Raw genomic sequence first — 21,896 nt, 5'->3', positions numbered from 1 at the left:
TCAATCAGTGACGTCACTCGCTCTGAGACTTGAAGTAGTTGTTCCCCTTGCTCTGCATGGGTAACGCTGCTTCGAGGGTGGCTGTTGTCGATGTGTTCCTGGTTCGAGCCCAGGTAGGAGCGAGGAGAGGGACGGAAGCTATACTGTTACACTGGCAATACTAAAGTGCCTATGAGAACATCCAATAGTCAAAAGTATATGAAATACAAATCGTATAGAGAGAAATAGTCCTATAATTCCCATAATAACTACAACCTAAAACTTCTTACCTGGGAATATTGAAGACTCATGTTAAAAGGAACCACCAGCTTTCATACGTTCTGAGTAAGGAACTTAAACGTTAGTTTTTTTACATGGCACATATTGCACTTTTACTTTCTTCTCCAACACTGTGTTTTTGCATTATTTAAACCAAATTGAACATATTTCATTATTTATTTGAGACTAAATTGATTTTATTGATGTATTATATTAAGTTAAAATAAGTGTTCATTCAGTATTGTTGTAATTGTCATTCTTACAAATAAATTTTTACAAATCGTCCGATTAATCGGTATCTGCTTTTTTTTGGGTCCTCCAATAATCGGTATCAGCGTTGAAAAATCATAATCGGTCGACCTCTAATTTTAATATGTAGCGGCTTCTATGCTCCCTCTCCTTCCGTGTCTCCACTGTGATAAAACCATTAGAATTCCTGTGATCTATCATCTAGGACACCCAGGACCGAGTTTGGGAAACCCTTGATTAATTCATACTGAGAGGTGGAATGACAGCTTGGTAGTCCGACTCAGCTGTATGTCTCCAGTCCACCCAATAGCGACGCTGTTGTAATGCAAAGGCATGAACACCCGACAAATGCGTGTAGATGTCTATTTCACCAGCCACATTGGCGGGGGGTCACTTGGCAGGGCTCTACAGTCAGAGCGTTATATTTGCGAATAATAGTATGTGAGTTAATGTTGTTAATGTTGTTTTCAAAGTATTTCTGCTGTTTTGTTTCATGGCTGCTAATCACACAAAGAAATGTGAATCTTATATCCCACCTCGCGCAGAAGCACTGCCTGGTGGGCAGCTGTGCGCAATGAATGAAGTGCTGATGGATTTATTTTTAGAGAAGCTGTAAACGGGCATTAAAGCTGGTCTAATTTACTCAAAAGTCTACAAAGTGAGAAATTGTCCTCGTGTTTCTTGGCTATGCACATTGTTTTTGTTCACAAGCTCTGTTGTGTTTCAACGTTAGTTTGGGTCTGCTGCTTCAACTGATAGTGACAGGCCATAGTCAGATGCCAAATCTCTCACACAGTGACAGGGCTCCAGTGGCACGGTTACCACGGTAACCTCCCACCCTTAAAGGGGCAGTTGAAAATGTTTTCATCTGATATTTTGATTAAAAGACTTATGTCACAAAAAATTAAATGTAGCAATATACCACGGTACGTCTTACTAATACATTTCTTGTTTTCGAAACATTACAAAGCATCCGTTTTTTTATGTATGGCAGCACACAAGTATAGCCCAAAAAGATTTTGTCTGGTAAAAAAAAAAATCTGAGTGGTTGGTGGACCCAAAAGTACATTTTAGGCCCTGCATAAAATAGAGGACAGTTAATGGTTTGGGTTGTGGTCTTGTGGGTGTGGCCTTAATGATGGATTTAGATTGGTGAGGGTCCTGCGGCGGGAGTTTGTGGATCCGAAGACGTGCCAGCTAGGTGAAAGCTGTAACAGGGTCAAGACATGTCTTAAGACATTGGGTATGCTTGGAAGAGGGCTAGTTTGAGTCTGAGTAGGAGCTGGTGGCTGGGCTGGGCTGGTTGGCACGTAGTAGAGGGGGCAGGGCAGGGATCTGAGTGGCAGTTTGAGACTGATTAGGAGCTGGTGGCTGGGCTGGGCTGGTTGGCACGTAGTAGAGGGGGCAGGGCAGGGATCTGAGGGGCAGTTTGAGACTGATTAGGAGCTGGTGGCTGGGCTGGGCTGGTTGGCACGTAGTAGAGGGGGCAGGGTAGGGATCTGAGGGGGGGCAAGCCTTACTACAAAAGGCCACATGCCTGGAAAAGACTTGAGAGAGGGACACGGAAGGACTGGGAAAGGGGAGGGAGGGGCTTAATGCTACTGAGGGTCTATTTTAGTGACTGGACTGTCAGTGTGCTGCTTGACTGCAGAGCGTTAATCTGCCTGCCTAGTGGAGATGCCATGAGGCCGGTTTCAACACATGGGTTGACTTCAGACCTTCGTGCTCTGATCATACTTTATTTTTGAATTTAAGTAATTAAATGTTTGAATAGCAACCACTGGTTTGAAATTAAACTATCTCTCTGTGTGCAATGCAGTTTTGTGTAATCTAGTTGACAAATGTATTCTCGGTCCTCCTCCTGTCCCTCCTCTCTCCTCTTGTCCCTCATCTCTTATCTCTCCTCTCTCTCCTCTTCTGTCCCTCCTCTCTCTCTCCTGTCCCTCCTCTCTCTCTCCTGTCCCTACTCTCTCCTCTTGTCCCTACTCTCTCTCCTCTTGTCTCTCCTCTCTTATCTCTCCTCTCTCTCTCTCCTGTCCCTCCTTTCTCTCCTCTTGTCCCTACTCTCTCTCCTCTCTTATCTCTCTCCTCTCCTGTCCCTCCTCTCTCTCCTCTTGTCCCTACTATCTCTCCTCTTGTCTCTCCTTTCTTATCTCTCCTCTCTCTCCTGTCCCTCCTCTCTCTCTCCTCTGTTGTCACTACTCTCTCTCCTCCAGGTTATAATGCACGACCAACACAGAAAAAGTTTGACTCTATAGCCAACGGGATCCTGAGGACTTGATTACAGTCGCTTCAAGCCTGATAGTTTGCATCGGTGCGGCTCCCCCCGGCTCACACCCCTCTGGACGACTGGCATTGCCCCCACCCCTCCTCCTCCGCTGGTAGAGAAGACTTGGGTTCCCTTGTGGTCTCTGTCTACTTTGCCTTTGTCTTCTCTCCCATCGTCCCCCGTTGGTCTACTGGTACCAGTAACAGTCCCCGGAGTTACGTCATTCTGTATTAGGTAAGGCAATTATTACTAATGCATGAGGCAGATTACACACACACAATGCACATGTGCCTAATCCAAATCCTCATTGTGATTATGAATGAATTAAACAAGTTATTATGAACAATGCCAGCATCGTTGGTCGTTGTGGGGGGAGGGTGTAAGGGGAGACTCAGGGGATTGCTGGGTGGGATGGGAAGGGGTGGGATGGGAAGGGGTGGGATGGGAAGGGGTGGGGGGCATACTTTAGGGAAAAAGAAAATGACAAAACAAAATAAAAAAAAGTTGGTCACAAAAAAACTAAATGTAGATGTTACTGTGATGTCCTCCTCCCCTCCTCCTCCATCCCTCACTCGTCAGGCTCTGCCCCCAACATTACGCAGTAAAGATGATTTCCAACGGTTATCTGATCTTTGAAGATGAGACTTTCCTGGATTCCACTGTGGCCAAAATGAACGCCCTGAGAAAGAGCGGACAGTTCTGTGACGTGCGACTGCAGGTACGTGAAGATCTCTCTCTGTCTTTTCATCCTCCTTGGCAAAGGCTCACATGAAAACGAGATCTAAATGTCAATGTGACTTTCAGGTTAAATGAGGGATATTCAAATAAAAAATGCAAATCATAATCAGAGCACCTGTGACACGAGGGGGAGGGGGAGTGTGGAGGAGAGGAGGAGTGTGAAGGAGAGGCGAGGGGGAGTGTGAAGGAGAGGAGAGGGGGAGTGTGAAGGAGAGGGGAGGGGGAGTGTGAAGGAGAGGGGGGGGTGTGAAGGGGAGGAGGAGTGTGAAGGAGAGGAGAGGGGGAGTGTGGAGGAGAGGTGGTGAAGGGGAGGAGGAGTGTGAAGGAGAGAAGAGGGGGAGTGTGAAGGAGAGGAGAGGGGGGGGTGTGAAGGGGAGGAGGAGTGTGAAGGAGAGTGGGAGTAGGAGGATGTGACATACAGAGCCGGAGGTTTTTTTCTAGATTAGAGCTCTTGACAACTTGTACTCCTTTGCTAGGCAAAACCGGTTGTCCTAAATGCCAATAACTTGTTTGATCCTATAGGTTAATCCACCATCCTCAAAGCTAGATATTTCCCTGTCCGTAAAGCTAGTGTGATGTGTAAAAAGAAACAATGAAAATGTAGACAGAGTAATTAAGATCAAATCTCATTGGACAGGAGTTCAATATTTAGTATCCAGTTTCCTGTTGATATCATAATGATGTTGTAGTACTTTTCTTCAGGAGCGAGCGATCGGGTTACATTACTATCCTCTCTCTCAATCCCTCTCTTGCTCTTATTTCGTGGCTCTTATTGGGGCAATTCCACTCCAGAAGACCCACAAATATTTCTGGTATCTCAGATTGTTCTGGAAATTCTCCCATAGAAACGTCATTGAGAGGAAGGATGTTTTTATCTATTTTTACATTTGTATCACAAACCATTTCTGAGAAAATCATGATAAAGCTATGAGAGCTTTGAGATAACTCTGTAATGAAAAGCGCTATACAAATGATTAGAGCTGTACAAAGCATTATTATTATTATTATAAGAGGCCATTTTAGGCTCTTCTTAGACCTGTACATGCCTCCTGTAAGACCCTGTGATGTGAAGCGTACATGACGCAGACAACATGTTGGAGTCATTATACTCCTTATAGTGTGCTTTAACATGTTGGAGTCATTATACTCCTTATAGTGTGCTTTAACATGTTGGAGTCATTATAGTCCTTATAGTGTGCTTTAACATGTGGAGTCATTATACTCCTTATAGTGTGCTTTAACATGTGGAGTCATTATACTCCTTATAGTGTGCTTTAACATGTTGGAGTCATTATACTCCTTATAGTGTGCTTTAACATGTTGGAGTCATTATACTCCTTATAGTGTGCTTTAACATGTTGGAGTCATTATACTCCTTATAGTGTGCTTTAACATGTGGAGTCATTATACTCCTTATAGTGTGTTTTAACATGTGTAGTCATTATACTCCTTATAGTGTGCTTTAACATGTGTAGTCATTATACTCCTTATAGTGTGCTTTAACATGTGGAGTCATTATACTCCTTATAGTGTGCTTTAACATGTTGGAGTCATTGTACTCCTTATAGTGTGCTTTAACATGTGGAGTCATTATACTCCTTATAGTGTGCTTTAACATGTTGGAGTCATTGTACTCCTTATAGTGTGCTTTAACATGTTGGAGTCATTATACTCCTTATAGTGTGCTTTAACATGTTGGAGTCATTGTACTCCTTATAGTGTGCTTTAACATGTGGAGTCATTATACTCCTTATAGTGTGCTTTAACATGTTGGAGTCATTATACTCCTTATAGTGTGCTTTAACATGTTGGAGTCATTATACTCCTTATAGTGTGCTTTAACATGTTGGAGTCATTATACTCCTTATAGTGTGCTTTAACATGTGGAGTCATTATACTCCTTATAGTGTGTTTTAACATGTGTAGTCATTATACTCCTTATAGTGTGCTTTAACATGTGTAGTCATTATACTCCTTATAGTGTGCTTTAACATGTGGAGTCATTATACTCCTTATAGTGTGCTTTAACATGTTGGAGTCATTGTACTCCTTATAGTGTGCTTTAACATGTGGAGTCATTATACTCCTTATAGTGTGCTTTAACATGTTGGAGTCATTGTACTCCTTATAGTGTGCTTTAACATGTTGGAGTCATTATACTCCTTATAGTGTGCTTTAACATGTTGGAGTCATTGTACTCCTTATAGTGTGCTTTAACATGTTGGAGTCATTATACTCCTTATAGTGTGCTTTAACATGTGGAGTATGTCCAGATTCTGAAGAGGGAAAAAAATCACGTTTGTTTATTTAACATAACAATATGAATATATCAAAAGTACCCTTTTTTTGATTTTGTAAAATTTTAGACATGGTTTTAAACAATATTCTTTACAAGTACATCAAGTTTCCAGTGTGTGTGTGTTCTGCTAGTTCTGAAGTTATTCTCTCTTCTGACTACTCATGTCACTCATCCTCTTTGACTGGGCCTTTCCACCATTTCCTGCCCCATTTGTCTCTGTCTTCATTTGTCCCCACTAGGGCAGAAAACATTGTTTCCCTCACTCTGTTGTATGCATGGGCATTAGGCTATAGTTTAAACCATGTATTACATTTTTTACAACGGATACTCTTTAGCTATCTTGTGTCGCAATTTAAAAAACGGAGCCTATATTCCCTTCTCTCCATTCGATAGGCTATGAATGTGACCGAAGGTTACCCCTCGTCATTTTAAGCATGGCTTTTTCCCGATCAAACAATGAATGTTACGGCGTTTCCAATCTAATGACAAGTTTAAGTTTATTAAGAAGAAAAGGACCCATGCGGGCTGGGAAAATCCCTCAAATGTAAGATTGAAAACCAAATGGCCAATAACCTCGCCTCCTAATGGCCAATCATAAAAGCTTTTAGACAAATTAAAGTTATAAACATTTGCTTATTTCCCAAATATTCTAGACAAAGGTGTTGTCGAAGTTTTGTGGCTTTAAAAAATAACAAGAAAGAAAGTCTATAGCACAGGCTATTCTCAATCACAGCTTTATGATGGATAGAACAAACAATATTATTTCTCACCAGACAGTCACTGTTCCATCCTGATGTAGTCCTATAATCCAGCTCACTACGTTAAGACAGCCTGTTCCATCATGATGTAGTCCTATAATCCAGCTCACTACGTTAAGACAGCCTGTTTCATCATGATGTAGTCCTATAATCCAGCTCACTACGTTAAGACAGCCTGTTCCATCATGATGTAGTCCTATAATCCAGCTCACTACGTTAAGACATCCTGTTCCATCCTGATGTAGTCCTATAATCCAGCTCACTACGTTAAGACAGCCTGTTCCATCCTGATGTAGTCCTATAATCCAGCTCACTACGTTAAGACAGCCTGTTCCATCATGATGTAGTCCTATAACCCAGCTCACTACGTTAAGACAGCCTGTTCCATCATGATGTAGTCCTATAATCCAGCTCACTACGTTAAGACAGCCTGTTCCATCCTGATGTAGTCCTATAATCCAGCTCACTACGTTAAGACAGCCTGTTCCATCCTGATGTAGTCCTATAATCCAGCTCACTACGTTAAGACAGCCTGTTCCATCCTGATGTAGTCCTATAATCCAGCTCACTACGTTAAGACAGCCTGTTCCATCCTGATGTAGTCCTATAATCCAGCTCACTACGTTAAGACAGCCTGTTCCATCATGATGTAGTCCTATAATCCAGCTCACTACGTTAAGACATCCTGTTCCATCCTGATGTAGTCCTATAATCCAGCTCACTACGTTAAGACAGCCTGTTCCATCATGATGTAGTCCTATAATCCAGCTCACTACGTTAAGACAGCCTGTTCCATCATGATGTAGTCCTATAATCCAACTCACTACGTTAAGACAGCCTGTTCCATCATGATGTAGTCCTATAATCCAACTCACTACGTTAAGACAGCCTGTTCCATCATGATGTAGTCCTATAATCCAGCTCACTACGTTAAGACAGCCTGTTCCATCATGATGTAGTCCTATAATCCAACTCACTACGTTAAGACAGCCTGTTCCATCATGATGTAGTCCTATAATCCAGCTCACTATGTTAAGACAGCCTGTTCCATCATGATGTAGTCCTATAATCCAACTCACTACGTTAAGACAGCCTGTTCCATCATGATGTAGTCCTATAATCCAGCTCACTACGTTAAAACAGCCTGTTCCATCATGATGTAGTCCTATAATCCAGCTCACTACGTTAAAACAGCCTGTTCCATCATGATGTAGTCCTATAATCCAGCTCACTACGTTAAGACAGCCTGTTCCATCCTGATGTAGTCCTATAATCCAACTCACTACGTTAAGACAGCCTGTTCCATCCTGATGTAGTCCTATAATCCAACTCACTACGTTAAAACGGTCTTTTCCTCAGACAGTCACTGCTCCGTCATGTGCACACCAGACAAATACACACAAACCTGTTCTGTTCCTCTACCAGAAAAGAACATTGCAAAATATTTGACACCGCCTGCACTTAGCCTCTGCGCAGGCTTTCAACAACAGTATCTTTCGCCCAGTTGCATAGGGGCAATAGGGGCGGCAGCGTCATATATCACAATGTTTTATGGGTACATAATCACGATAGGACTACATCGCCAAACCCTAGTCCCCACACTCATCTCTCTCTTCAAATCCACTGTTTCCCTGACACTCACACTTTCTCTTTTTCAAATGTGTTTCTGTTTCATTGATTTAACCTCTAAAGAAGGATCTGTATAGTTTGACCCCTGGCCTTTTGTCCTTTGTAGGTGTGTGGTCATGAGTTGATGGCCCACCGTGCTGTGCTGGCCTGCTGTAGCCCCTATCTGTTTGAGATCTTCAACAGCGACGTCGAGGCTCACGGCGTGTCCCACGTCACCTTCGAAGACCTGGACCCAGAGGCTGTGGAGATCCTGCTCAACTACGCCTACACTGCTCAGTAAGTACCGTGACCTCTGACCCCTACACTATGCCTACACTGCCCAGTGAGTATACGTCTTCTAATGCACATTGTGCAATGAGCAGAGTTATAGGCTTTGTTAAGAATTTCCAGGACTTTTACTGCTCTACTGACCCAGGAGACCTTTCACTATGCTCCTCACCTGTCTGACTGACTAATGGTTGTCTGTTTTCTGACAGGTTGAAGGCGGATAAGGCATTGGTTAAGGAGGTCTACTCTGCAGCCAAAAGGCTCAAGATGGAACGAGTCAAGCAGGTAGGATCTTTCTCTTGTTTCAACTACTGATACTCCATATTGTATGTTTTTAATGCAGTCCCAATGGTCGGAGTTTCACACTTCTCTCTGATTGGTCAGATCTGTGGCGACTACCTGCTGTCTAAGATGGATTCCCAGACCGCCATCTCCTTCCGTAACTTTGCAAGCTGCATGGGAGATGGCCGCATGCTGGCCAAGATCGACGCCTACATCCAGGAACACCTGCTGGAGGTCTCAGAGCAAGAGGACTTCCTCAAACTGCCCCGCCTCAAGGTGAGTCGTCCCCAGCAAACTTTCTAAACCCAGTCTACAGGGTCCACCTGTCAGTACATGTACAGTATGTGATCCATTCTAACTCCAGGAACAGTCAACTAATCAGCAATCTGCTATTCATTAGAAACCAGGTGTGCTGGTGTTGGGATACATCAAATATATGCAAGCACTGGTGGGCCCTGAGGACTTGATTGAGAAAGCACAGGAAAGGCCTGTACGGTAGCTAACTTCGTAGGTCTTGAGGAACTCCTCGAAGCACCACATTTTAGCTTTTTAACTTGGACTTTCGAATATTGAGATTTAGGCAGTTGTACTTTCTTTAGATTCTTACATGGCAAAGCGTCCTAAAATGAATATAGAAGATATATTATGATGCTGGGTTGAGCAGTTGAGCCGGGTGATTTTTGTTTTGGGGCTCTTCACGGTATTTTACAACATCTTTTTGTATATCTATCAGTACATTTGGGCTAATGTCAAGAAGAAAACCTTCCAGCGCCACACGTAGGCTACTTGTGTAGGCCTATTGTAGGCCTATTCACTGCTAATCACGCTCCGTGGACCTATCAAAACTAGAGGTTGACCGATTATGATTTTTCAACGCCGATACCGATTATTGGAGGACCCCCCCCCCCCCCACGATTATTCGGCCGATTTTTATATATATATTTGTAATAATGACAATTACAACCATACTGAATGAATGAATATAATATATTAATAAAAATCAATTTAGTCTCAAATAAATAATGAGACATGTTGAATTTGGTTTAAATAATGCAAAAACATAGTGTTGGAGAAGAAAGTGAAAGTGCAATATGTGCCATGTAAGAAAGCTAACGTTTAAGTTCCTTGCTCAGACCATAAGAACATATGAAAGCTTGTGGTTCCTTTTAAGATGAGTCTTCAATATTCCCAGGTAAGAAGTTTTAGGTTGTAGTTATTATAGGAATTATAGGACTTCTCTATATGATTTGTATTTCATATACCTTTGACTATTGGATGTTCTTATAGGTACTTTAGTATTGCCAGCCTAATCTCGGGAGTTGATAGGCTTGAAGTCATAAACAGCTCAATGCTTGAAACACAGCGAAGAGCTGCTGGCAAACGCAGGAAAGTGCTGTTTGAATGAATGCTTATGAGCCTGCTGCTGCCTACCACCGCTCAGTCAGACAGCTCTATCAAATATCAAATCATAGACTTAATTATAAAATAATAAACACACATAAATAGAAGCCGTAGGTCATTTTTTATTTTACCTTCATTTAACCAGGCAAGTCAGTTAACTTCTTGAAACTCCCCATCCCGGATCCGGGATCGTGACTAAAGCCTCAGGCTCATTAGCATAACGCAACGTTAACGATTTCTGAAAATCGCAAATAAAATTAAAATAATGCGTCTGCTCTCAAGCTTAGCCTTTTCTTAACAACACTGTCATCTCAGATTTTCAAAATATGCTTTTGAACCATAGAAATTGACTAATTTGTGTAAGAGTATGCAAAGCTAGCATAGCATTTTGTGTAGCATGTAGCACGCAACATTTTCACAAAAACCAGATAACCAAATAAATAAAATCATTTACCTTTGAAGAGCTTCTGATGTTTTCAATGAGGAGACTCTCAGTCACATACCAAATGCGCAGTGTTTCCTGAAAGCGTCTGTGTGTAGGAGAAATCGTTCCGTTTTCTACATTGCGTCTGGCTACCGAAACGAACCGAAAATGCAGTCACCTACAACGTAAAACTTTTTCCGGATTAACTACATAATATCGACCGAAACATGGCAAACGTTTGGAATCAGTCCTCAAGGTGTTTTTTCACATATCTCTTCATTGACATGCAGTTCGTGGAAGCTTGCTTTACTCTCTGTATCGTATGGAAAAATACTGGCAGGTGACTTTTGCCTGAAGCTCACGTTATAGGGCACGCACAGAGAAGATCTTTGTATTTCTGGACACGTCAGAGTGTTTTCTTTTGAACGGTAGCAATTATATGCATAGTTGAGCATCTTTTTGTGACAAAATATCTTGTTTAAAACGGGAACGTTTTTCATCCAAAAATGAAATAGCGCCCCCAGAGCATCAACAGGTTAAGAACAAATTCTTAATTTCAATGACGGCCTGGGAACAGTGGGTTAACTGGTCTAGGAACAGTGGGATAACTGGCCTAGGAACAGTGGGTTAACTGGCCTAGGAACAGTGGGTTAACTGGTCTAGGAACAGTGGGATAACTGGCCTAGGAACAGTGGGTTAACTGGCCTAGGAACAGTGGGATAACTGGCCTAGGAACAGTGGGTTAACTGGCCTGGGAACAGTGGGATAACTGGTCTAGGAACAGTGGGTTAACTGGTCTAGGAACAGTGGGTTAACTGGTCTAGGAACAGTGGGTTAACTGGCCTAGGAACAGTGGGATAACTGGTCTAGGAACAGTGGGTTAACTGGCCTGGGAACAGTGGGATAACTGGTCTAGGAACAGTGGGTTAACTGGTCTAGGAACAGTGGGTTAACTGGTCTAGGAACAGTGGGTTAACTGTTTGTACCTTGCAACCTTCCGGCTACTAGTGCAACGCTCTAACCACTAGGCTACCCTGCCGCCCCATTAATATGGTCAAATCCGGAAACTATCAGTTCGAAAACAAAATGTTTATTCTTTCAGTGAAATACGGAACCGTTCCGTATTTTATCTAACGGATGGCATCCCAAAGTCTAAATATTGCTGTTACATTGCATAACCTTCAATGTTATGTCATAATTATGTACAATTCTGGCAAATTAATTACGTTCTTTGTTAGGAAGAAATGGTCTTCACACAGTTCGCAACGAGCCAGGCGGCCCGAACTGCTGCATATACCCTGACTCTGCTTGCGTTGAACACAAGAGAAGGGACACAATTTCCCTAGTTAATATTGCCTGCTAACATTAGTTTATTTTAACTAAATATGCGGGTTTTAAAAAAATATATACTTGTGTATTGATTTTAAGAAAGACATTAATGTTTATGGTTAGGTACACATTGGTGCAACGACAGTGCTTTTTTCACGAATGCGCTTGTTAAATCATCACCATTTGGAGAAGTAGGATGGCGAAGTAGGATGTGATTCGATAATAAATTAATAGGCACCACGTTAATTATATGCAATGCAGGACAAGCTAGATAAACTAGTAATATCATCAACCATGTGTAGTTAACTAGTGATTATGTTAAGATTGTTTTTTATAAGATACGTTTGATGCTAGCTAGCACCTTACCGTGGCTCCTTGCTGCACTCATGTAACAGGTGGTCAGCCTGCCTCGCAGTCTCCTCGTGGAATGCAATGTAATTGGCCATAATCGGTGTCCAAAAATGCTGATTTCCGATTGTTGTGAAAACTTGAAATCGGCCATGCCAATTAATCGGTCGACCTCTAATCAAAAACATATTCTAATAAAAACCACACTACCGCCTACTCCGGATGTAAGGTGGTTGCATGAACTCAATATTAAGAGGTGAGAAATAAATGATATACTCGCAGAAAGCTAAGCTTGAGAGCAGGCGCATTATTATAGTATCAAGAGGTTAAACTATTTTTCCCTCAATCAGAATGCATCTCTCTTCTCAGAATGCATCTCTCTTCTCAGAATGCATCTCTCTTCTCAGAATGCATCTCTCTTCTCAGAATGCATCTCTCTTCTCAGAATGCATCTCTCTTCTCAGAATGCATCTCTCTTCTCAGAATGCATCTCTCTTCTCAGAATGCATCTCTCTTCTCAGAATGCATCTCTCTTCTCAGAATGCATCTCTCTTCTCAGAATGCATCTCTCTTCTCAGAATGCATCTCTCCCACCTCTGTGCACACAGTGTGGAGAGGGAGTGAGAGTGGATCGCTCACACAGCAGCAGACAGGGAAACGGGGACAGGCAGATACTTTCATAGCAGGAATCATCATAATGCATAGGCTATATCTGTCAAACAAATAATAGTTTTAGAACGATCTACAGGAACGTTGTGTAGCAAAATTACCGACGTACACAAAATGCTTCGGTAAGAGGAAGGTAATGTCGGCAGGGTGGGAAATGAACTTTTTGGTCCACCAGCCACTGTGGCAGGTAGATCATTTAAAAAATATACCAGACACAGATTTTTTACCACCAAAATGTTTTTTTGAGACCATGAAAACAACCGATGAGCATGCTTTCTGTTTTTCTAAATTACTGTATGTATTACTAGTAAGAAGTAATGGGGTACATTTTTTGTGACCTGCGTCTTTTAACCAATACATGTTAAAATAAATAATTGAAATCCAATATTAAAAACAGATGGAGTTCTACAAATGAGCATTTTTATTTTTATTTTACTTGGCAAGTCAGTTAAGAACAAATTCTTATTTTCGATGACGGCCTAGGAACAGTGGGTTAACTGCCTGTTCAGGGGAAGAACGACAGATTTTTACCTTGTCAGCTCGGGGATTCGAACTTGCAACCTTTTGGTTACTAGTCCAACGCTCTAACCACTAGGCTACCCTGCCGCCCCAATGAAGAATCAACAAAGTTCCTGCCCTGCCACAAAAGGCTGAATGATACAGCTCTGCACTGACATGTTTTACAAGGAGTACATGATGTGCTCCTAAGTAGAAATGTAGAGGCACACAAATACGTCGAGGAGAATAGAATATTTTAGTGTTTTAATTATAAGAAATGAAAGTTTTTAGGAGTGATCCATGCTCAGTCAAGCACAATCATTAGTGGAGACAAATGTTCAGCGGCCACTTTGAAGGACTGGCCGTTACCGTGGTAACTTGAGCACTCACTTGTCTGTGATGAAAAAAATCTTCCTGATGTCTTCCCAGCAGCAGACCGTTGCGGCAAACTCAATCTAACATTGACAACAACCTAACGGTAGGTTGTGAACAAAACAATATAGTTAGCCAAGAAACACAAGGACAAGTCAGACTTTTAGTAGCCTTTCTTTTCAATTCCACTAACTTCTACATGTGGCCTTTGGATTTATAAAAAAAAATATATGGTTCCCAAATGCTCTGTGTGATCACCTGCCAACATGACTGGAGAAATAGACCTTCTTACCCACCAATGACTAAATCTACTCTCATTTGACGGGTGGCGGGTGTTAATGACCAACCCTCAATGTTGGTGTTGGTCATTTTCGGTTTTATCGTCCCTGCTCTGTTGAGCAGCCTTGCTGCAGTAGTTATACTGGTCTTTATCTTGTCTAGGAGTCATCAGCTGATTGCTCTAATGACCGTTGGAGGACAAACATAGATAAATAATCTTAGTGGAAATTGTTCCTCTGAATCTCACCCAATATGTACAATTATTTCATGTCTTGGTGGACATTTGTATCTAAATCATTAGCTCCCATTTTTGCTTTTACATAGAAACAGTATTTGATCCTGGCTCAAAATGCGTTAATTTAGATTATCTGTGATGAAGTATCGATTAATGTGGGTTTAACGCAACTTGTTACTCGGGGCTTTCAAATACAGTTAGTTGCATTATTATTAGGGCTGGCACAATGACCGTGTAACCAGCGGTTATGGATGAAGACAGCCATGAAAATAAAATAACCGTGGTGTTGTAGTGTAAGGGTTGTCATCGGTGGAAGAAGGTGAGGACCAAAGCACAGCGTGGTAAGTGTTCACGGTGTAATATTTAATGAAACAAACTGAACACTGAAATACAAAACAATAAAGTGAACGAACGAAAACCGAAACAGTACCGTGTGGACCAAACACTCACACGGAAAACAAACACCCACCAACCAAAAGTGAAACCCAGGCTGCCTAAGTATGATTCTCAATCAGGGACAACAATTGACAGCTGCCTCTGATTGAGAACCATACTAGGCCGAACTCAAAAACCAACATAGACTGCCCACCCCAACTCACGCCCTGACCATACGAAAACAAAGCAACTAAGGTCAGAACGTGACATGTAGCAAACGAGTCTCCATTTCCCTAGGCAACACCTCCCTGCTGCAGCAACACACACAGAAATATAATTAATAAAACAGGCCTGGAACCTCTAACCCTGCCAATTTGACTGGAAAACTCATAGGTACACTCACAATGGCTACCGGATATTGTGATGCAATAATTTCCATGGTAATGTAGAATGTTCATTCAAATTATGTTATTTTTGTAATGTCAGTTGAGTTGAATCACCAAATCACAGCACAGATTGATGGGTACACTTCATGCTTTTACTTCCTGCTTTGCTCCTATGGGTACAATCGCAATGGGTGCCAGTCCACCCATTATGGCATCATTGACTTGAATGGGGATTCCCGTTCTATCTATTCTATTTCTATGGCGCACATGCGGCTAGGAGCGGAGGAGGAGAAAATGTGTGCCTTAAAACAACAAAAACAGTTATTATAGTGACTGCTGTCATTTGTCTGACCAATAACAGTCTTTGAAAATTCCATGACTGTCACAACCCTAGGTAGTGTATTACCTTCGGTGCTGCAGAATGTACTTTGGAATTCCCAGTTACTGGTTTTGATTGGTCTCTAGTCTGAGGTGAAACACAACATTTTTTGTAACAGCTAGACTATGATGGTTCAATAATGATTCAGTGTCTTGTGATTTGTGGTATGAACGAAGCACACCCTAGCCATGGTTGATCCTAGATGGCTTTTTCTAACCTATTTTTGACTGGTCTCCTCTTGTGTCTGTCTACAGTTAGAAGTAATGCTGGAAGACAGCCTGAGCCTGCCCAGCAACGGCAAGCTCTACAACAAGGTGCTCAACTGGGTCCAGCGCAGTTTGTGGGAGAACGGAGGTCAACTGGATAGACTGATGGAGGAGGTCAGTACTGTAGCAGGAGTTTAGCTTGCACTAATCCACCCCATAACCCTCCCCGCCTTCCCTCCCTCTCTCGTTTTCCTTTAGCAAGTCGTTAAAGGCATCCGCATGCTTCAGGTCGGCTGGCGCTGAGCACCGCTCATACTCCCTGTGCTCCCATACTCCCTTAAAAGACCTTCACTTGAAAAACGAGAAAAAAGTGTCAATAGTACTGTTTGTCCATTTTGAGACCCCGTAGCAAGTATACACTTCATCAATATAGTCTGAATTCATCTATGACGACTCAAGAAATCTGTCATTAATTTTGACATTTTTGTAGAGGAGATCTTTGTCTCGCAATTTTGCACCTGACTAGGATGTTTGGTGTTTCTCAAGTGAAAGAATGTGCATGAGTCATCTCTCGTTAAATGACAACAGACACTTTATTGAAGAATCCCTACTATTGACCAATCGCCAACGAGGGGACGTAGACTTCGGCTAGCCTCGGGAGAGGGGGGGGGATGGTGTGCCCAAACAGCCCAAGTTTTTTCCCCGAAGTCCAACACGAACAAAATGTTGTCATAATATATGCACAACCTGTTTGGAACTGGGAAGCATGCGGACGACTTAAGGCACTGATCCAAACCCGACGTCACGGCACGCTGTGTTAGGACTGTTTGGTGGTTCTTTTTTGTTCTTTCCTTTTTTCTCATTTTCTTTCCTAATGTTTAGTTCTGCAGTACAGTGTACCTGGCCATACATCAAACTAGAGGTGAGCAGAGATAGACCTGTGTTGCTGTTCTGTTTTAGTGATCAGTTGGATCCACCTACAGTGTCTTGACTTTTGCTCTATTCTCTTTTGCATTGAAAGATGTGAGCAGGGCCCTCACTCTGTTCTGTCCCACTGATCCCCTTTCTGAGCAGGTGTGTGCGTGTGTGTCAGCGAGCGCTCCAGTACTAACGAATGTTCCTCCCCGTTGATTTGTCTCTCCTCCAGGTTTATTAACAGCAGCAGGAGAGCAGACTGAAGAGCCAAGACTGAGCCGCCAGGGTAATGAGTCAGGGAGAAACAGAGAGAACAGAGGGAGGATAGGAGGAGCCCCCCCTCTTTCTCTTTCTACAGCCAAAGCAACACTGTGCTCCCATCTGTCTACACACACACACACACACACACACACACAGGCCTACTTAGCTTACACATACATTTTGTGAAGTATGCATACAACCTAATTGACTTACATTCCACTGACATCCAGTGGGGAGCACTCACAGAAACCCATACAGAAACCCATATCCACTCACAGAAACCCATATCCACTCACAGAAACCCATACCCACTCACAGAAACCCATACCCACTCACAGAAACCCATACAGAAACCCATACCCACTCACAGAAACCCATACAGAAACCCATATCCACTCACAGAAACCCATATCCACTCACAGAAACCCATATCCACTCACAGAAACCCATACCCACTCACAGAAACCCATACCCACTCACAGAAACCCATACCCACTCACAGAAACCCATACCCACTCACAGAAACCCATATCCACTCACAGAAACCCATATCCACTCACAGAAACCCATACAGAAACTCATATCCACTCACAGAAACCCATATCCACTCACAGAAACCCATACAGAAACCCATATCCACTCACAGAAACCCATACCCACTCACAGAAACCCATACAGAAACCCATATCCACTCACAGAAACCCATATCCACTCACAGAAACCCATACCCACTCACAGAAACCCATACCCACTCACAGAAACCCATACCCACTCACAGAAACCCATACCCACTCACAGAAACCCATACCCACTCACAGAAACCCATACCCACTCACAGAAACCCATATCCACTCACAGAAACCCATACCCACTCACAGAAACCCATATCCACTCACAGAAACCCATATCCACTCACAGAAACCCATACCCACACACAGAAATCCATAACCACTGAAAATACCATCTGCATAGCACATAACCATGATTACACCCCACCCCCCCATACTCGGTACTCCCTTCATAATTCACTATTCAATGAAGAGATTAATATTAACCCATTTTTAGAACCAAGAGATGTCCTTTAAGTAGGCAAGGGCAGAATGCCGGCCATTTTAACCATAACCGTAAAGAAGCTTTTGAAATGGTTCTCTGCTCAAGCATATTCTATTCTACACTATCTCAATGCTCACTGTCATTTTGTTTGAAAACGTATCTAATTCCGTGTTTTATTTATGAACTATTTGTATGAAACAATAATGTATGTAAAAGCTTTGTCTTCCACGTAATCATAACTCATCGATTTACATCAGAAGCTGCAGTGCCTTTTTCCATGCAATTATAATGACCAACTTCCTCAGCCAACCGTGGGGTTTCCAAGCATTGAGGTCATGAGGACTGAAGACGTTTCCAGATGCTTCATCTTTACCAACTCCCCCCTCCTCCTGTTTTAGATGTTATGAAGGGAAGGGTTTGCACAGGAGCAGCGCCTGCACATGTTGTGTATATCCCTGCATTCACTGTAACCACCTGCGTTCCTTCAACTGTGTGTCCATGTTGATAAAGAAGCCTTGGCTCCTACCGGTGACGACACCGTCCTCCTCCCCCTCCCTCCTGTGTTGCCCGGGGTGCTGCTTTGCTGTGTGTTGCCATGGAGACAGCCTGCCACATGGGTGTTGTGTCGCTGTGTGTCTTGCAGGTGCAAACGCTGTACTATTCAGCCGACCACAAGCTGCTCGATGGCGCTCTCATCATTGAGGAACATGGGGTGTTTGGTGTTGGTGCAGAGGACCACATCCAGTTTGTGCAGGTACACAACCCGCCCCTATCCTGGGCTAACTCTGTGCCACTTGGCCCAACCTGGCCTCTATCCACCTTATGTAGCCTGGCAACAAGGGCACAGCCGGTTAGTGTGTAAAACCTAGGAACACTACACCTGCTTGCGTAGCTCCGTTGCACACTAGACTGGTTCTCAGATCAATTGAGTCCAGTCTTTTGGAGATTGGGTTCCGATCGCAAAATGTTTTGTGTGTTTTGAGTATGTAGCTGCTTCTTCGTTGGTCAAGTCTACCCTGTGTCTGTGCCGTCCTTCAGCTTGTTTAGATGGTTTAAATGGGTTGCAGACTGGTTTGAACTGTTTCTGGGGGACGACTCGGCACTGCTAAAAGTCTGTTTGGGTGTAGTTCTAGGCCGGTTCAAAGCCAGGATTAGTCCATTTCAGGCCCGATTGTAGAGTGTGTGCTCTGCAGCCAACTGGTGTTGTAGCCTGTAGGAGATGTTGTGAATCTTCCCTCTGGCTGGGTTTCTGTACTGTAGCTACATTGGTTGTGCTGTTGCAGAAAAAGCCCCTTCGTGAGAACAGCAACACCCAGAGACAGCTGAGCTCCAGCTCCTCCGGCAGCACCTCGCCCCCCAGCTCCTCCTCCAACACACCCTGCAGGAGAGAGTGGAAGTATATTGCCTCCGAGAAGACCACCAGTAAGTGTGTGTGTGTGTGTGTGTGTGTGTGTGTGTGTGTGTGTGTGTCGGATGTTTGAAGACTTAACGGAGGAGTGGGTGTGTTAACTCAAAATGACAACAACTAGATTCCAGTTTAGTTTCCTTCAGCGTATTTCCACAGTACATAGTCGCCATCATGCTCAGGTCAGGTCCATCTCCAGTGAGACTACGGCGCAGGCGTACTAATGTCAGAGTGATAGCACCTTAATAACAGAAATATAAGGATACTTAATACATTAACTTAGCAGGTGTATAACATAATGTGTATGAATAGCATAATAACTTTAGTTATTACCATCACCTCCCTCTCTCCCCCTCTCTTTCCCCTTCCTCTCTCTCTCCCCCTCCCCTCTCTCCCATCGCCCTCCCTCTCTCTCACACTTCTCTGTCTCCCCCTTCTCTCTCTCCCTCCCCCCTCCTCTCTCCCCCTCTCTCTCCTTCTCCCCCTCTCTCTCCTTTTCTGTCTCTCTCCTCTCTCACTTCCCTCTCTCTCCCCCTCTTCTCGCTCTCCCTCCCCCCTCCTCTCTCTCTCTCCTCTCTCCCCCTCTCTCTCCTTCTCTGTCTTGCTCTCTCCCCCTCTTCTCTCTCTCTCCTTCCCCTCTCTCCTTCTCTGTCTCTCTCCCTTCTCGCTCTCTCTTCTCCCCCCCCTCTCTCTCTCCACAGACAACACTTACCTGTGTCTGGCCGTGCTGGATGGAGTGTTGTGTGTGATCTTCCTGCATGGCCGTAGCTCTCCCCAGAGCTCTCCCTCTGCCACACCCTGTCTGATGAAGAGCCTCAGCTTCGAGGCCCAGCCTGAGGAGCTGGAGGAACACCCGCTGACCACCATGCACTATGCCCGCTCTGGCCTGGGCACTGCCACCCTGCATGGCAGGCTCATCGCTGCAGGTACGAAGATTTTAACCATTGTCAATTTAACCTTTTATTTATACAGGTTATTCTCATTAAGATACAATCTGTTCACAGCAAGATAGAGCTATTAGTTAACCAGCCACTGAGCCTCTATCTGGAGACTGGTACTGACTCCTGCATTGTCTTGGATGTGTGCTTAGGGTCGTTGTCCTTTTGGAAGGTGAACTTTTGCCCCAGTCTGAGTGTTCTGTAGCAGGTTTTCATCAAGGATCTCCCTGTACATTGCTCCGTTCATCTTTCCCTCAATCCTGACTAGTCTCCCAGTCCCTGCCGCTGGAAAACATTCCCACAGCAGGACGCTGCCACCACCATGCTTCACCGTAGGGATGGTGCCAGATTTCCTCCAGATGTGACGCTTGGCATTCAGGTCAAAGAGTTCAATCTTGGTTTCATCAGACCGGATAATCTTGTTTCTCATCGTCTGAGTACTTTAGGTGCCTTTTGACAAACTCCAAGCAGGCTGTCATGTGCCTTTTACTGAGGAGTGGCTTCTGTCTGGCCACTCTACCATAAAGGTCTGATTGGTGGAGTGCTGCACAGATGGTTGTCCTTCTGGAAGGTTCTCCCATCTCCACAGAGGAACTCTGTAGCTCTGTCAGAGTGACCATCGGGTTCTTGGTCACCTCCCTGACCAATGCCCTTCTTTCCCGATTTCTCAGTTTGGCCGGGCGGCCAGTTCTAGGAAGAGTCTTTGTGGTTCCACACTTATTCCATTGAAGAATGATGGAGGCCACTGTGTTCTTGGGGATGCTGCTGAAATTTTTGGGTACCCTTCCCTAGATCTGCGCCTCGACACAATCCTGTCTCGGAGCTCTACGGGCAATTCCTTCAACCTCATGGCTTGGTTTTTGCTCTGACAACTGTGGAACCTTATATACACAGATGTGTGCCTTTCCAAATCATGTTTAATCAATTGAATTTACCACAGGTGGACTCCAATCAAGTTGTATACATATATGTTTGCTCTGTAGGCTCATATAAAGGCTTCTGTAGGCCCAGACTGACCTGGTGTCCTCTGTGTGAGCTGTAGGCTCATATTAAGGGTTCTGTAGCCCCAGACTGACCTGGTGTCCTCTGTGTGAGCTGTATGCTCATATTAAGGGTTCTGTAGGCCCAGACTGACCTGGTGTCCTCTGTGTGAGCTGTAGGCTCATATTAAGGGTTCTGTAGCCCCAGACTGACCTGGTGTCCTCTGTGTGAGCTGTATGCTCATATTAAGGGTTCTGTAGGCCCAGACTGACCTGGTGTCCTCTGTGTGAGCTGTAGGCTCATATTAAGGGTTCTGTAGCCCCAGACTGACCTGGTGTCCTCTGTGTGAGCTGTATGCTCATATTAAGGGTTCTGTAGGCCCAGACTGACCTGGTGTCCTCTGTGTGAGCTGTATGCTCATATTGAGTGTTCTGTAGGCCCAGACTGACCTGGTGTCCTCTGTGTGAGCTGTATGCTCATATTAAGGGTTCTGTAGGCCCAGCCTAACCTGGTGTCCTCTGTGTATTTTCCGTCTCCAGGAGGGTATAACCGAGAGGAGTGCCTGAGGACGGTGGAGTGTTACGACCCCAAAGACGACCGCTGGACCTTCACCGCTCCCATGCGGACTCCCAGGGCTCGCTTCCAGATGGCAGTGCTTATGGTATGACCCTGACCGTTGACCCCTAATTTCAT

The 21,896-nt window shown here is 43.9% G+C and overlaps 1 protein-coding gene across 2 annotated transcripts in view; it reads left to right on the top strand.

The window, feature by feature from the left end:
• Positions 1-21,896, top strand: part of ivns1abpa (influenza virus NS1A binding protein a) — a 48,406-nt gene that overhangs the window by 24,186 nt on the left and 2,324 nt on the right. For both annotated transcript variants that reach the window (XM_064936003.1, XM_064936002.1), the window contains exons 2-11: positions 2,724-3,010; positions 3,356-3,494; positions 8,307-8,476; positions 8,677-8,752; positions 8,852-9,025; positions 15,699-15,824; positions 18,523-18,633; positions 19,163-19,301; positions 19,986-20,210; positions 21,743-21,864. In XM_064936003.1, the coding sequence (XP_064792075.1) occupies positions 3,384-3,494; positions 8,307-8,476; positions 8,677-8,752; positions 8,852-9,025; positions 15,699-15,824; positions 18,523-18,633; positions 19,163-19,301; positions 19,986-20,210; positions 21,743-21,864 (1,254 nt within the window). In that variant the 5' untranslated portion in view covers positions 2,724-3,010; positions 3,356-3,383. The remainder of the gene's footprint in view (positions 1-2,723; positions 3,011-3,355; positions 3,495-8,306; positions 8,477-8,676; positions 8,753-8,851; positions 9,026-15,698; positions 15,825-18,522; positions 18,634-19,162; positions 19,302-19,985; positions 20,211-21,742; positions 21,865-21,896) is intronic.

The sequence above is a fragment of the Oncorhynchus masou genome, chromosome 24, assembly GCF_036934945.1.
Source record: "Oncorhynchus masou masou isolate Uvic2021 chromosome 24, UVic_Omas_1.1, whole genome shotgun sequence".
Lineage (NCBI taxonomy): Eukaryota > Metazoa > Chordata > Actinopteri > Salmoniformes > Salmonidae > Oncorhynchus > Oncorhynchus masou.
This window is presented reverse-complemented; position numbering and strand designations above follow the sequence as displayed.